General features: G+C 39.1%; 1 protein-coding gene and 1 pseudogene across 2 annotated transcripts in view; both read left to right on the top strand.

Annotated features, from left to right (window-relative positions):
• Nucleotides 1–15,895, top strand: part of FBXO18 (F-box protein, helicase, 18) — an 80,479-nt gene that overhangs the window by 46,801 nt on the left and 17,783 nt on the right. The window contains exons 13-18 of one of the 2 annotated variants that reach the window (XM_006891865.1): nucleotides 7,122–7,221; nucleotides 7,315–7,436; nucleotides 10,109–10,184; nucleotides 10,794–10,991; nucleotides 11,511–11,636; nucleotides 13,545–13,651. In XM_006891865.1, the coding sequence (XP_006891927.1) occupies nucleotides 7,122–7,221; nucleotides 7,315–7,436; nucleotides 10,109–10,184; nucleotides 10,794–10,991; nucleotides 11,511–11,636; nucleotides 13,545–13,651 (729 nt within the window). Of the gene's footprint in view, nucleotides 1–7,121; nucleotides 7,222–7,314; nucleotides 7,437–10,108; nucleotides 10,185–10,793; nucleotides 11,023–11,508; nucleotides 11,637–13,544; nucleotides 13,652–15,895 lie in introns of both variants that reach the window. The other variant, XM_006891864.1, reaches the window with a different exon arrangement.
• LOC102865948 lies at nucleotides 7,765–8,539 on the top strand (annotated as a pseudogene).

Genomic DNA, 15,895 nt, shown 5'->3' with positions numbered 1-15,895 from the left:
GTGACAGGAGTCCAGAACAAAGGCTGCATAGTGGAGTGGACTTGGGGGAAGAGATTGTATAACAATGAAAGAATTTTTCTTTTACTTTTCAAAGAGAAGAATGAACTGGAGGGGAAGGGTAGGTAGGGCGAAAAGTGTAACAATGAATGAATGGAAATAAAGAGTGAGCTGCATAGTAAAGTGAACTGGGGGGATTGTATAACAATGAAAGAAATTTTTTTTCAAATGAAAAGCAAATTTGGGGGGAGGGGTGGGAAGGGAGGAAAACATACAACAGTGAATGAATGGAAATCCATGTTGTCTATAAACTTCCATTAAAATCTAAATTAAAAAAAATTTAAAATCTCAATTTAAAAAAGTGATAATATGCTCTAGATGTCATTTCATTTATGACTGTCATAATTGCCCTTGATGACCTGAATGAAGTGGTGTTTGTTCAATTTCTCCAATGTAAATTTTCCTTTTTTTTCCTTTCCATATTCTGCTCTTGGAAAAGAAGTCACTATACTAACCCCACACTTAAGGAATGAGAATTTGTTACTGTTTCCATGAGGGGTGGACTTCTTGTTAGGTGGTATCAGTTCATAGTGACCCTATGGACAACAGAGAAAAACACAGCACTTCACAATTCTGCTCCTTCGCAATTGTTGCTGTGCTAGAGATGCTTATTGGAGCCACTATATCTATCTGTTCTATTGAGGAGCTTCCTCATTTTTGCAGACTTTATTTTACCAAACATGATGACTTTTTCCAGGGACAGAACTTTCCTAGTAACCGGTGCAAAAGTGTGATTTACTGTCCTTGCTTTAAAACTTATGTAGTTTACTTATTCACCAAGATTTTTTTCCCCTTCAGTTAATTAGACCACTTTTTATTAACAAGAAAATAAGAAAAGAAGAAAAGATCTCTTCTCCTCCTCATTTATTTGTTTATTCTTTTAATGTCTGTATGGCCTTGTGGGTTATAGTTCACTCAGAATATGAAGCTTGTGTTTCAGAACTAAGCAGATTGTTATTGGTATGAGCTGTTGAGTCATAATGACTCATCATTGACCCACCAGCAGATTTTTAAGAGGCTTTAAATCACAAGGGAAGGGATTGCCTGATTTTTTCCCTGAGGTGCAACTGGTGTATTTGAACTGCTTGCCTTTGGGTTGACAATGTAGCTCCTGACCCACTAGGCCACTATGAACAGGTGGTAAAAATTGTTAAGACTTTTGAATTCTATTTATCAAGATTATTAAATACTTAGAAAGAAATCTAATAAGAGGTACAAAAGAGCAATACAAAGAAAATTACAGAATACTGATGTGAGAGCCCTACATATACCATGCTCATGGATCAGAAGACTGAACATTGTGAAAATGACATTTACCAAAAGCAAACCACAGATATTATGTGATCTTGATCCAGATCCCATCATCATTCTTCAAAGAGATGGAAAAAGTAGCCACTAAGTCTGTATTTGTGTTTTATCGGCTAGGCAAAATCGATAAAGTCAGTGTGTGGACACAGCAAATTGTGGCTAACATTGAGAATAAGAAGAGTCCTAGAATACTTGATTGTGCTCATGCGAAACCTGTACCTGTTGTCCAGACAGAGTGTGCCAGGAGTGTATCCTTTCGCCATATCTTTTCAATCTATATGTGGAACCAATCATTTTGGGAGGCTGGACATGAGGAAAAATAATGTGGGATAAGGATTGGAGGGGGACCCATCAATAACCTGCATTATGCAGATGGCACAACTTTGATTGCTGAAACTGAGAAAGACTTGAAGCATTTGCTTCAGAAGATTAAAGATTGCAGCTTTCAATTTGGATTATCTCAACACCAAGAAGCGCAAACCCATGAAGTTCCTAAGAGATAAACTGGGATCAAGCATAGGAGGCCTAGTCTGTGGTATAAAGAGACTGCTAAATACAGTCAGAAATGCACAATCTGAAGAGGATAAAATTGATGAATGGTATCATCTAAAGATCAAATCCCTGTGAACATAAAAAACTTTTCCCAACAGGGTGAAAAGAAAACCTGCAGACTGAGAACAAACATTTGGCAATACCAACTCAGACAAGAGTCTCATAACAAAAGTTTACAGAGTACTCCTGGGCCTCCACAAGAAAAGGACTGATAACCCAATTACAAAATGGGCAAAAGACATGGAAAGAATTTTCACAGAGGAAGATATTTGAATGGCAGACACATGAAGAAATGCTCAAAATCATTGGCAGTAAGAGAGATGCATATCAAAACCACAGTAAGATACCATTTTATCCCAGTAGCAGGCAGCAAGTAATAAATGTTGGATAGGATGTGACAAAATAGGAACTTTTATATACACTGTTGGTGGGATTATAAAATGGTACAACCATTCTGGAAGGCAGTTTGGCATTTCCTCAAAAAGCTGAATGTAGAAATTCCATATGACCTGGCTGTTCCACTGCTTGGAATATACCCTGAGAAAATAACAACCGAGACACATAGACTTGTACACAGTGTTCATAGCATTATTCACCATAGCAAGAACATGGAAACAGCCCAGAGATGTCCAACAACAATGGAATGGATTAAGAAATTACAGTATAATCACAGAATGGAATACTGTGCAGCACACAGGAGCAATGATTTTGTAACTTACTACCTAACTTGGAAGAGCATTATTTATATTAAGTGATATTATTATACTCATAAAGAGTATTATACTAAGTAATAATTTAAATATTAATTAATGATATTATTACATTCATAAACAGCATTATACTAAGTAATATTATTATAAAGACAAATACATTATTGTAGAACCAATACGAGGATCCAAGGCAGGGAGACAGTAACAGATGGGGGTGGTGGGAGCTTAATCATAGGATCGCAGAATTTGAAGAGTGGAGGGAGAGTTGGGTAAAGGAAAAATAATATACACAAGCTTTGTGAGTAAACTAGTATAAAATTTTTTAAAAAAATGAAAACAAAGATCCTCACCACCAGATGGTAGCCAGTATCATGATAGATGAAGAAAAGATTGAGGTTGTTGATGATTTTTATCTTGCTTGGATCCACAATCAACATTCTTGGCACTAACAGTCAAGAAATCTAGACAAGTTGCATGGGAAAATCCACTTACTATCATGGATCTCTCCAGAGTGCAAAAGAGCAGCAATGTCAGTCTAGATACTAAAGTGTGCCTGTCCAGGCCATAGTCTTCTCAGTTACTGTGCATCTGGGAACTAGACAGTCAATAAAAATAGCAGAAGATGAATTGATGATGCCTTTGAATTTTGGTGCCGGAGAAGAGTGTTGAACATACCATGAACTGCCAAGAAGACAAATAGGTCTGTCCTGGAGAGAGTGAAACCATTTTATTTGCTGGAAGTAAAGATTTTGGAGCTTTACTTCACATCATTTGAACACGTTGCCAGGAGGGACCAGTCCTTGAAGAAGAACATCATGCTTGGAAGGTTGGAGGGTCAGTGCAGAAGAGAAAGATCCCAAATGAGATGGAGTGACATGGTAATTGTGACAGTGGGGTTTGTGTCAGAAGCGGTAAAGTTGACTCAGGATAGGCAAAGTTTAGGGCCATGGTTCATAGGGTTCACTGTTAGTCATAGGTGATTCGACACACAACAACATTAAGAAGTAGTTTATATTAAAAGGAAATAACCTTTTCCTTTGTTTATATGGATAAGCAAAGTACTACTGAAGAAGAAAAGCAGGTAGGAGGCCTTATACTGTCAGATCTCAAAGCTACTGCACAACCACAGTAGTCAAAACTGTGATATGGAACTGGTATAGCAAAAGTTAAGTAGACCATTGGAGTAGAATTGTTGTTATTATGTGCCATTGAGTCACCTGCCACTCACCCTATGCACAACAGCTTAAACCCTGCTCTATCTTGTGCCAATCTTACTGTCTCTGACACAGCTACCCCCATTACCCCAGTTAGTGAATCAGCCCACTCATCAAGAATCTTCCTCTCCTACACTGTCCCTCCACCCTCCCAAGCATGAGGCCCCCTCCAAGGATTGGTCCCTTCTTGCATCATGTCCAAAGTATGTCAGATGAAGTTTCAGAATTAAGAGTCCAGAAATAAGTCTATCTGCTTATGATTGGTCTTTGACAAAGAGATGAAATCCATTAAGTATGGAAAAGACAGCCTCTTTTACAAATGATGCTGGCAAAACTGGATTATCTGCAGAAAATAGAAAAGATCCGTTATCTCACACTATATAAAAAAAAATTAGTTCTAAATGAATCAAGGACCTAGGGATAAAACCTAAACCAATAAAATTCATCAAAGAAAAAAATAGGTGCAAACTTCTTGTTATTGTTACGTGCCATTGAGTCACTACTCATAGAGACCCTGTGAACAACAGATTAACAGATCAGAATTTTGCCCTTTTCTATACTATCCTCATCATCTTCAATATGCTTGAGCCCACTGTTGCAGTCACAATGTCACAGTCTCTTTTTTAAGGTGGTGTTCTCTAAACCTCTGCCTTTTCCAGCTTGTCTTTTCCCCAAAGACTGGTCCCTCTTGACAACATGCCCAAAGCACATGAGGTGAAGTTTCACTACCCTTGCCCCCTAATTGGTGGCATAAATAAATTACCAAATAAACTGAAAAAGCACAGTCAGCAGAGGATAAACTGGATGATTGGGACTCCGAAACATTGAATCCTATGTGCATCAAAATATTTCTCCAAAAGAATAAAAAAAGACCCTAAAGACTAGGAAAAAATATTTGGTGATGACATCTGAAGAGTTTTATCTCTAGAATGTATAGACAACTCCAACATAGCAACAACAATAAAAAAGAAACAATTAGAAAATGGGCAGTGGCCATGAAAAGGCAATTCACCAATGAAAATCTGGATGACCAATGAGAAAATATTTAAGCTCATCCGCTGTTTGAAAGATGCAAATCAGAATAATGAGATAACATCTCACCTCAGCAACAATAGAAAAATTCAACAAGACAGAATACAGTAACTCATCGACTGCTGGTGAGAATGCAAAATGGTGCAACCACAGTGAATAGCAGTTTGTTGCTTCCTTAAAAGTTGGGACTAGAAATACTATTTGATTCAGCAGTACCCTAAAGAAATAAAGAGTTAAGTAATTAGATATGCCAAAGAAATAAGAGTTGAAATACAAACTGATATTTATACACCCATGTTTATAGCAACATTATTTATAGTAGCAAAGAGTTGGAAACAGCATGCTAGTCCATCAACAGACAAAGGGCTAAAGAATTACGGTACATTAACACATGGAATGTCTATCTGTGTTTCATTGACTATGCAAAGGCGTTTGACTGTGTGGATCATAACAAACTGGCTGACTCTGAGAAGAATGGAAATACCAGAACACTTGATCATGCTAATGAGAAACCTGTACGTGGACCAGGAGGCAGTCGTCAGAACAGAGCAAGGGGACACTGCATGGTTCAAAATTGGGAAGGGCGTAAACCAGGGATGCATCCTATCTCCATACCTTTTCAAACTGTATGCAGAACAGATTATCCGGGAGGCTGGGCTCTATGAGGAGAAATGTGGTGTCAAGATTGGTGGATGATTTATCAACAATCTGCGATATGCAGATGACACTACCCTGCTTGCTGAAACTGAAGAGGACCTAAAGTACCTGCTGCAGAGTGTCAAGGGCTGCAGCCTGCAATATGGGTTGAGGCTCAATGTCAAGAAGACAAAGATTCTCACCACTGGACCAATTGGCAGCATCAGGTTGGATGGTGAAGAGATTGAGATTATTCACAACTTTAGTTTGCTTGGCTCCACAGTCAACACTCTTGGCACCAGTAGCCAGGAAATTAAAAGGCGCATTGCCATGGGAATGTCTGCTGTTAGGGACCTCTCCAAAGTACTGAAGAGCAATGGTGTGTCTCTGGAGACTAAGGTGCATCTGATACAGGTCATGGTCTTCACAGTCACTTGTTATGCATCAGCGAGTTGGACAATGACCAAGGAGGATAGAAGGAGAATTGATGCCTTTGAGCTGTGGTACTGGAAAAGAGTACTGAGAATACCATGGACTGCTAGGAAAACAGATTCATCCTGGAAAGGGTTAAACCGGGTGGCTCCTTGGAGGCAAGGATTCTGAGGCTCCGTTTAACATACTTTGGACATGTTGTGAGGAGAGACCGGTCCTTGGAGAAGGACATCATGCTTGGGAGGGTGGAGGGACAGCGCAGGAGAGGAAGGCCCTCTATGAGGTGGATTGATTCAGTGACTGGGATAATTGGGATGGGAGTGTCAGAGACAGTGCGATTGGCACAGGACAGAGTGGAGTTTAGGGCTGTTGTACATAGGGTCGCTATGAGTCGCAAGTGACTCGATGGCACATAACAACAACACATGGTCAATAATTTGAGAAACACTACACAATGTGATTGAATCCAGAGCAAATTTTGCTGAGTGACATAAGTCAGTCACAAAAGAACAGTTGTGATATAAGGCCAGTTATATAAAACTAAGGGGAAATTTATACATAGACTCAATCTTGGATGGTTAACAGGGATGGGAAGGGCCGGAAAGAAGAGCAAAATTAATAAATAAGTTGAGTGAAGGGGAAAGCAGTATACATTAAGGGGTGGTTAATTGTGCGTTGTAATTAGTGATATTAATTGTAATTAGTGTTACAAAAAGTTTTATATTGGGGCAAGAGGTAAAGAAAAATAACTCTGAGATCTCACAATTCCATTGCCATCAGTTGGACCCCAACTTATAGTAATATATTCTGTCCATGTAACACAATGTTTGAAGGCTGTAATCTTTACAGAAGCCTACTGCGACTTCTTTCTCTTATTGAGTGGATGGTGAATTTGAACTACTGGCCTTTCAGTTAACAGCCAACCACTTTAACTACTGCACCTTTGAGGTTCCTTGAGGTTTCACCATAGAAAATGCTCTTTCTAAATTAGAAAATAAGAATAGTGATTATTTTATCACCCAGCTTCTATTTAGGTACAACTGATTGGGCAAGTAGAAATTGCCGTATATCTCTTTATTATCAAGTAAATGAGGAATTACTGGTTGGACTTGGCAGGGATGAAAATGTGACAGCATACACCTGGAAAAGGTTGCTAACTCCTTTTGTTGTTTTCCAACAGAGTTTCAGATTTGGTGTGGAAATAGCTTATGTGGGAGCCACTATCTTGGATGTCTGCAAGAGAGTAAGAAGAAAGACTTTAGTCGGAGGAAACCATCAGAGTAAGGTTTTGTTACTCTGCTTTTATTTGTTGCAAATATTAATTTTCCTCACTATTTTGATTTGACTGTTGATTCTGTGCTCTCTTCCCAAAGGTGGCATTAGAGGTGATACACAGGGACAAGTGGCCCTTTTGTCTCGAACAAATGCCAGTGTGTTTGATGAGGCCGTTCGAGTGACTGAAGGAGATGCACCCTCCAGGATACATTTGATTGGGGTAAGAGTAAATTTCTGTTGTCTGCTATGCACAGAAACCTTACAGATGAATAAATTCATTCAAAATTTTGAAATTAAGTAACATTATTATGCAAAAAAGAAACATTGGAGGTGTGGCCATTTCACCAGACTTAGGTAAAACTCAAGTCTTTATCTCTGGTTATTCTGATAATATTATAAAGTTAGATCAGTAACAGCTGAGTATATTTTACTCTTTAAAAAAATTAATGCCTGGTGCCTGAGAAAACATGGCGGCGCCTATGTATCCCAGTCCATACTAAAAGGGGACAGCCGCCGGGACGCAGGCCCAGGCGGCATCATAAGGCACCATGCTGCAGGCAGCGTGCAGGGCGCTGAGTTCGATTCGGATCCAGGCAGTAACCCAGGCCCCAGTCTTTAGGGTGTCAGAGAGAGGGAAGACTAGGCTTTCCTCAAAACAGTGGGGTCTGCAACCTCAAGGTCTCCTCCTCCAGGCCGCCTGCGGATTTGCCAGCCAGAAACAAGCCACAGTCCAGCCCATCCAAGATGATGACCTGCCCCCTTCCATGTTGTTCAAAGACTACCAAAACATCCCTGGAATTGACAAGGTTGATGATGTGGTGAAAAGGCTCTTGTCTTTGTAAATGGCTAACCAGAAGGAGAAGCTAAAAGTCAAGCAGGAGCAGTTGATGAACAAGATTGTGGCAAACCCTGAGGACACCAGATCCCTGGAAGCTCAAATTGTTGCCTTGACTGTCAAGATCCGCAGTTATGAAGAACACATGAAGAAACACCGAAAGGACAAAGCCCACAAGCGCTATCTGCTCATGAGCATCGACCAAAGACAGAAAAAGCTCAAATTCCTCCGTAGAACCAACTATGATGTCTTTGAGAAGATGTGCAGGGAGCTGGGAATTGAGTACACATTCCCCCCTCTGTACTACAGAAAGGCCCACCGCTGCTGGGTGGCCAAGAAGGCGCTGTGCATTCGGGTTTTCCAGGAGGCTCAGAAGCTGAAGAAGCAAAAAAGGATCTTAAAAGCTACAGCGGCCGCCCAGAAGCAAGGCCAGAAAAGCTCAGGGGCCTTCAGAAGCCAGACTAGATACATGCAAAGAAAATCAATAAATTCTGTTAAAATTAAAAAAAAAAAAAGAAAATTAATGCCTTTCTTTCACTGTGTTTAAGAGGCTTCTGGTTGGTGGATTCCTACCTGATTTTTTCTGGTTGTATGTTGCTCATTGTTGTAAGAACAACTCAAGTAATGTTGTGCTGGGAAGTACTATGTCTGCTAGTGTGTTAAGTTTGAGCACCGGGGTTCTAGCTCTGGTTCTGTCATTAACTTACTGTGGCTTGGAGCAAGTCACAGCTTCTGTGTGCCTCGTGCTCTCCATCTCTTAAAAAAAAATCCCTTTTTCTTTACCTGTTTCACAGGGAAGTTAGAATTCACTGACATGTATAAGGCATTTTTAACTCTATGAAACAATGTTATAATTAAATTAATTATATTCATTATTTAGTAGTTCACATATGAAAAAAAGTTATTTTTGAAGCCAGATGGAAGGTGGCTGTGAGCTGGAATTACAGCAGTGGGCGTGGTTTTTCGTTTTCACTGTGTGCTGGGCACTCAATTAAATACTGAAAGTGAAGCATAATCAAATCATTTTCTCCCCTTTTGTATATATAAAGATTATATAGCCATATAGAAATATGGAGAACTGAGATGGAAAAATACCTAGCTCAGTATTTTGTATCATAATTTTAACTTACACTAGTTGTTTTTTCCTTTGTCCTTGTATTCTTTTACATATTTTAATTTATTGTACATAAAAAATGTAAGCTGTTTTTCACTGAACAACAGAAGCTTTTTTCTTTTATATCACTACTTTGGTGACTTTACAATAGTTCATGCAGTGATTGTACCGTAATGTAGCTTTTCACTGTAAGAAAACCATATTTTTTAGAATATCATTCATATTGGGCATAACTTTATTCTCTTCCTCCTCATACATCGATTTATCTCCTATAGTATGTGTTGTTATTCTTGATCACATCTAGTTTTGAGTTACAATGTAAACTGTCTTATTTTGGTCTCTGTTTTATGTGTGTCTTCTCAAAAAAGATTGTAAATCACTTGTGTGGGGATTCTTGTCTCTTTTATGTTAGTGCCTGATTTTGTGCTAGAGCTGACTTAGATTCAGCAAACACGCCTTATGTAGGATTAGGTTAAACTGTGTTACGGCCAGGCCCTCTCACTCAGGAATTTAACCTTTTAGAATATGGAGCAATCTAGACCTATAGATAGTGTGTAATTCTTTTCTTAAGAGAAACAATGGTAAATATTCAAACTCAATAGTTTACTTTTAGGTAATATTTGTATCCTTCATTGCAATCTTTTTATGTTCCTGGAAGGTGGATTGAAATTGTCCCTTTACTAAAGGAGAAAGTATAGCTCGTTTTTCTCAAACAGGAAGAGTTTGAAGTAGTAGCCCCAACTCAGAATTTAATACTGAGTTTCAGGCTGAGAAGTAGACTATTGTTTTGTGCTTGATGGAGTTTCCTAATTACTATCTTTATACTTTGGATACAATTTGAGGTGTTTTGAAGAAATTTCCAAAGTTCTACATTCACTTAGTTAAACCAACAACAAAAGAAAACAAAAAAACTCCAAAAATCCCACCAAACAAATTTTTTCAGGGGATTAAATCATTTGGATTGGACAGAATCATTGATATTTGGATCCTTCTTCAACCAGAGGAAGAACGGAAGAAACGTGAGTACCCTGCTGGCCTTGGTGCAGTGGAAGGAAGTACTCAGTGCAAGGGATGGGAAGAGAGCAGACTGTTCTTAGTCAGTGTTCTTAGTTTCCTTCCGGAGAAGGGTGGAGCTAGTGCTGTCTTTTCCCGTGATGAGTGGGATGCCTGAGGCCTTCCACTTTCAGAGGTACTGACGGCCCTTTCTGGATCCTTCTCTGAGAAGTCTTAAGTTTCTAACATTAGGCCCTTATGCTGTCTTCCCTGCCATCTTTCTGTGGGCCTGGGCAGCTTTTACACATTGGAACATGGGCCCCATATTATAATATCTGACATTCCTATAGTGCTCTTCTTTTCATGGTTACAGCTCTTTCACATCCCTGTGATGCAGGTAAGAAGCTCCGGGGTAGACTTCTATATCCTCACTTTGGAGATGGAGAGGCAAAACACAGTTTTGCTGACTTGCCCAGCTCACATTGCAAGTTACTGATACCAGCACTAGAACCTTGGATTTCCCAACTTTAGAACCATTGGCCTGCTCCACTGTCAGTTATGAGTGTATAGCTATTCTACTGTATTTTAATGCAACTTTTATCTTGTTAACCTGGGTGTGTGTGTATTCTCCTTAGAAAACCTTATCATTAAAGACAGATTTATTAGAAGATGGGTGCACAAAGAAGGCTTTAGTGGCTTAAAGAGGTATGTGACTGCTGCAGAAGATAAGGAGCTTGAAGCAAAGATTGCAGTGGTTGAAAAATATAACATCAGGATTCCAGAACTGGTGGAAAGGATAGGAAAGTGCCACATAGAAGATTTGGACTTTGCAGGTAAGGAAAGCAGTTCTTATCTTCCTACCACGGCAAGGAACACATAGTCTTCTGAGGCTTCTTGCATGCATGAAAGAGCATTTGTGGCTAAGGGTGGCTTTGCTCAGTTATTGTCATTATTTAAAAGAAAGTAGTAAAGGTGTCATTTTTCTTTAGAGGCTCTTTATTTCTGTTCTACTTCTGATAAATATAACAGGATTTTCTAATCTCATCTCTACTATTGACTGTGTAACATTGGATAACTCAGTCTCTTCTGGGCCTCTGTCCCTTGAGCCCTAGAATATAATTCTGAGATGTACTACCTTTCCTGCAACTGAATTCCCCCTCCCCCTTATCTTTTATTTAACTTTTCCCCTCAACAGCTCTCCCTCACCCCCGGCCCCCCCCAAAAAGAGAAAAAACCCAAGAAAATGTAGTTAGAGCTTTAAGAATATTTTAGGGGGCACCTAACTTTTCTCCCATCTTCTTTCATTCTCTGCTAAGTTACCTTCTTAACTATAGACTGTATTTTAATTCTAGAATACATTTTGGGCACTGTGCACAAAGCCAAAGGCTTGGAGTTTGATACTGTGCATGTCTTGGATGATTTTGTGAAGGTGCCATGTGCCAGGCATAATCTTGCACAGCTTCCCCACTTCAGAGTTGGTAAGGAGATTGATTTCATTCTTTTGCTTTAGCCATTAATTTTTGACTGGGGATGCTTCCTCTTGACTGCCTTGCTTTTGTTGGATGGTGTGATCCAGAAGGGAGGGAGTTCTGGTGTGGCCTAGTGGCAAGAAGCTGTACTGCAATCCCAAAAGCCCATGGTTCAAATCCACCAGATGCTCCACGGAGAAAGATGGGCATTCTCCTCTTGTGTGATTAACTGCCTTTGAGAAGCCGCTGAAGGGTCAGTTCCAATTCTATGGTACACAACAACATGATCCATCTAGGAGAAGAATATATCTGTTAGTCCTAAACTCTTACACTGTGTTTTTAGGTAAGACCAAACCTTCACTGAGTACACCTCTCGAAGGCTGCCTGTAAGACAGTTAGGCTTATTGTTTACTACTTAACATGTGTCTGCTCATCAACTTTGGAATATTGACCACCAGACCTTGAGTGCCCTAGTCTAGGAGGATCAGCCAAGAGTCAGTTCCAACTTGATGGTACCAAACAACAATAGCTACAGTGTCATAGAAACTTTGGAACTTTCATGTAATTTCTAATGCACCACGATGTTTGAATTTTTTTTCTCCTTTAATTAAAGAAGCCAGAAAGTCATAAAAGATGAAACAGTAAGGATGTTGTTATTTTTCTACTTTTCTTATAAATTTATACTCAAGACTGGCTATTAAATTCTAAACATCAGTGGTGGTGTTTTAGTTTTAAATGCTAGAATAAGCCCATTTTAAGTTTTCCTAGTAACAAACAAGATTCTCTTTTAAACTTGGATTAAAAATTTTAGACATAGCATATATTGATTGTATTATAAGAAAAAAATACTAAAAATTCCTATCCCTGCTGAATATACACATAAAATGATCTACTATGCTGGAGATGAAAGGTAAAGGAAATGGGATTGCTTTCATAGTTAAAAAAGTCATTTCTGGATCTGTCTTGAAATAAAGTGTTGTGCGTGACAAGATAATATCCATATGCATACAAGGAAGTCCAGTGAATACCACTATCATTTAGATAGGTGCACCAACAATCAAAGCCAAAGAGGAGGAAATAGAAGATTTATACCAACTTTTGCAGTCAGAGGTTGGTCAAACATGCAATCAAGATGCATTAATAATAATAATAATGGGTGACTGGAATGCAAAAGTTGGGAACAGAGAAGATGGTTCAGCTGTTGGAAAACATGGACTCGGTGACAGAAATGAAGCTGGAGATAGAATGATAGAATTTTACACAATGATTTATTCATCACATATGTAGAATAACTAATTAGCAGATTCCCAGCATTTACCTCCCCTTGTGATTAGGTGCTATTGAATTGACTGTGACTCAGTGACCATATGAACACAAATCTAAACCTTGCCCTATCCTGCACCATTCTTACCATTTCTCATATGCTCAAGCGAATTGTTATGGTCACTGTGTCAATCCTTGTTGCAGATCTTCCTCTTTCTCTGACCCTCTGCCTTTCCCAGCATGATGTCTTTTTCCAGGGACTGGCCCTCCTGACAGCATACCCAAAGCCTGTGAGATGACCTTTCATCATCCTTGCCTCTAAAGAGCATGTTCGTTGTGCTTCTCCCAGACAGACTTGTATTTTCCTTTGGCAGTCCGTAAGCCATTCAGTAGTCTTCTCCAGGACCAAAATTCATATTTTTAGAAGTACTGAATGCAATTCGATGCTCTCTGCCACTGATCTAGTTTTTAGTTGATATGTGTTGGAAAATAGGTAGAATTTGCATAGAATGCCAGCAGATCTTGTGTTATGTGTGTATGTGTGTATGTCTTAAAGGGGTATAAGTAAAAGGTAATTAACATTTAAATAAGAACACAAATTTCTATAAAGTCTTTTGAGAGTCTGTGTATTTTTTCCCCCTTTACTTTCTTTAGAGTCATTTTCTGAGGATGAATGGAATTTACTGTATGTTGCAGTAACTCGTGCCAAGAAGCGTCTCATCATGACCAAATCATTGGAAAACATTTTAACTTTGGCTGGGGTAAGAGACATGGGTTAAAGACAAATGAAAACAACTAACTAACTAAAACCACTGAATTGTTTATGAATCATAGCAACTCTGTGAAACAGAGGAGGGCTGTTCCCTTGGAATTCTAAGCTGTGAATCTTTACAGAATTAGATTGCTGAGTCTTTGCCCCATAGAAAAACAGGTAGGTTCAAACCACTGAAATTCTAGCTAGCAGCAGAGTGCTTTAATCACTGCACACCACGCCTCTGAAACATAGATAGCATGAGTTAGTTACACCATGTTTGGATTTTACTTGGTTTGGAGAAATTAGGATCATTCCGCAGGCATTCAAGGCTTTTGGGTCAAAAGCTAGATTATACGTGGAGGACTTCTTATATGTAGAGGCTGATTACTAGTAGCAAGAAGTGTTATGGCCAAGAAAATAAAATGTGAGTTTAAATTGAATTTAAAAATATCTTTTTAAAATTTCAGCCATTTTAATTTTATTTCTTCATTTCTCTCTTACTCAGTTAGTTCTCAGAACACTTAGGGAGGAAAAAGCCAAGAATGTTTCTTGTGCCTCAACTTTCCTCTCAATCCCTTATCTTTTGAAAGCGCCTGCCACCAATAGATTATGCAGATGACACAGCCTTGCTTGCTGAAAGTGAGGAATACTTAAAGCACTTGCTCCAAAGAGCAAAGATTATAGCCTTCAATATGAATTCCATCTTAACATCAGGAAGACAAAAAAGAAAAAAGAAATAAAAAAAAAATTAAAAAAAAGAAGACAGACATTCTCTCCACTGGACCAATAAGCAACATCATTATAGATGGAGAAAAGATTCATCAACAAAGATTAAAAGATTATCAATGGTTCATCTTACTTGTATCCACAATCAATACCCTTCTAACTAGCAACAGTGATGTTAGTTTGAGGATTAAGATCTGCCTTATTCAGGCCATAGTTTTTAATCGCTTACCCCAGGAGGGACCAGTCCTTGGAGAAGGACATCATGCTTGAAAGGGTGGAGTGATAGCACTGGAGAGGAAGACACTGGATGAGATGTGTTGATAGAGTAACTAGGGCAATGGTATGTGTGTCAGAATCAGACTGGTTCAGGACAGGACAGGTAGAGCTGCAGTACTTAAGTTCACTATGAGTCACAGGCAACTTGATGGCACATAACAATAACATGCGTCAGAAAGCCTGGACAATGAATAAGGAAGAATTGATGCCTTTCAGTTGTGATGTTGGAGAATAGTACTGAGTATCCCGTGGACTGCCAAAAGAACAGATAAGTCTTGGGAAAAATGCAGCCAGGGTTATCCTTGGAGGCGAGGATGGCGAAACTTCCTCTCGTATACTTTGGGCATGTTGCTAGGAGAGGCTATCCCTTGCAAAAGGACATCATACTTGCAAAGGTGGAGGATCAGCAAAAGAGAAGACCCTCAATGAGATGGATTGACAAAATGACTGTAGCAGTGGGCGCAAGGTTTTGGAGATGATGAGGATGGCACAGGATAGAACAGGATTCAGATCTGTTGTTCATAGGGTCACTATGTGTCATACTTGACTCAGTGGCACTTAACAACAACCAATAAATGTCTCCAAAGGAATATGCCCTTACAGAGTAAAGTAAGTATTTAGTCATTTCATTTCTTGTCACTAGCCAACATGTAGAAAGTGAGCTGGTCAACATTCTGCAAATCGGACTTCTTCTCTACTCTGTAGCTACTTTTCACCTTCCACAGGCTAGACTAGAAACGATTTCATTTTTTTTTTTCAGCCTTGTTGGAAAGTAGAACAGAAATTTGAATTAATTAGTTGCTACTTAGTTTTTCTCTAAATTAAAGATGCTTAACCCGGAAGCCTAGAACTTATACATAAAATATAATAGAAATCTACTTTTTTCCTTTAGCTATCTCCAAAACATTTGATTTTATCTGTCAGGATGATTTATTCCAAGTGCTGTATTATACTGTTCTCTTAGGGAATTGAGATATATTCAGAGCTGTAGAGTCTAAGCATAGCTACTAACGGTTTTATATAGTGTAAAGGCACGGAACAAAAAGAACAACAACAAAGACACCAGTAATTATTTTTTAAAAAATAAATAGTAATTAGCCTTTCTACGAAGATGGCGCCGAAAGCGAAGAAGGAAGCCCCTGCTCCTCCCAAAACTGAAGCCAAAGCAAAGGCATTGAAGGCCAAGAAGGCAGTCCTGAAGGGCGTCCACAGCCAAAAAAAAAAGAAGATCCGCACGTCACCCACGTTC

Source organism: Elephantulus edwardii, unplaced genomic scaffold, assembly GCF_000299155.1.
Source record: "Elephantulus edwardii isolate Elephantulus edwardi_28Jun2011 unplaced genomic scaffold, EleEdw1.0 scaffold00105, whole genome shotgun sequence".
Lineage (NCBI taxonomy): Eukaryota > Metazoa > Chordata > Mammalia > Macroscelidea > Macroscelididae > Elephantulus > Elephantulus edwardii.
Note: the sequence above shows the minus strand (reverse complement) of the source record. Positions and strands in the feature narration are given on the sequence as shown.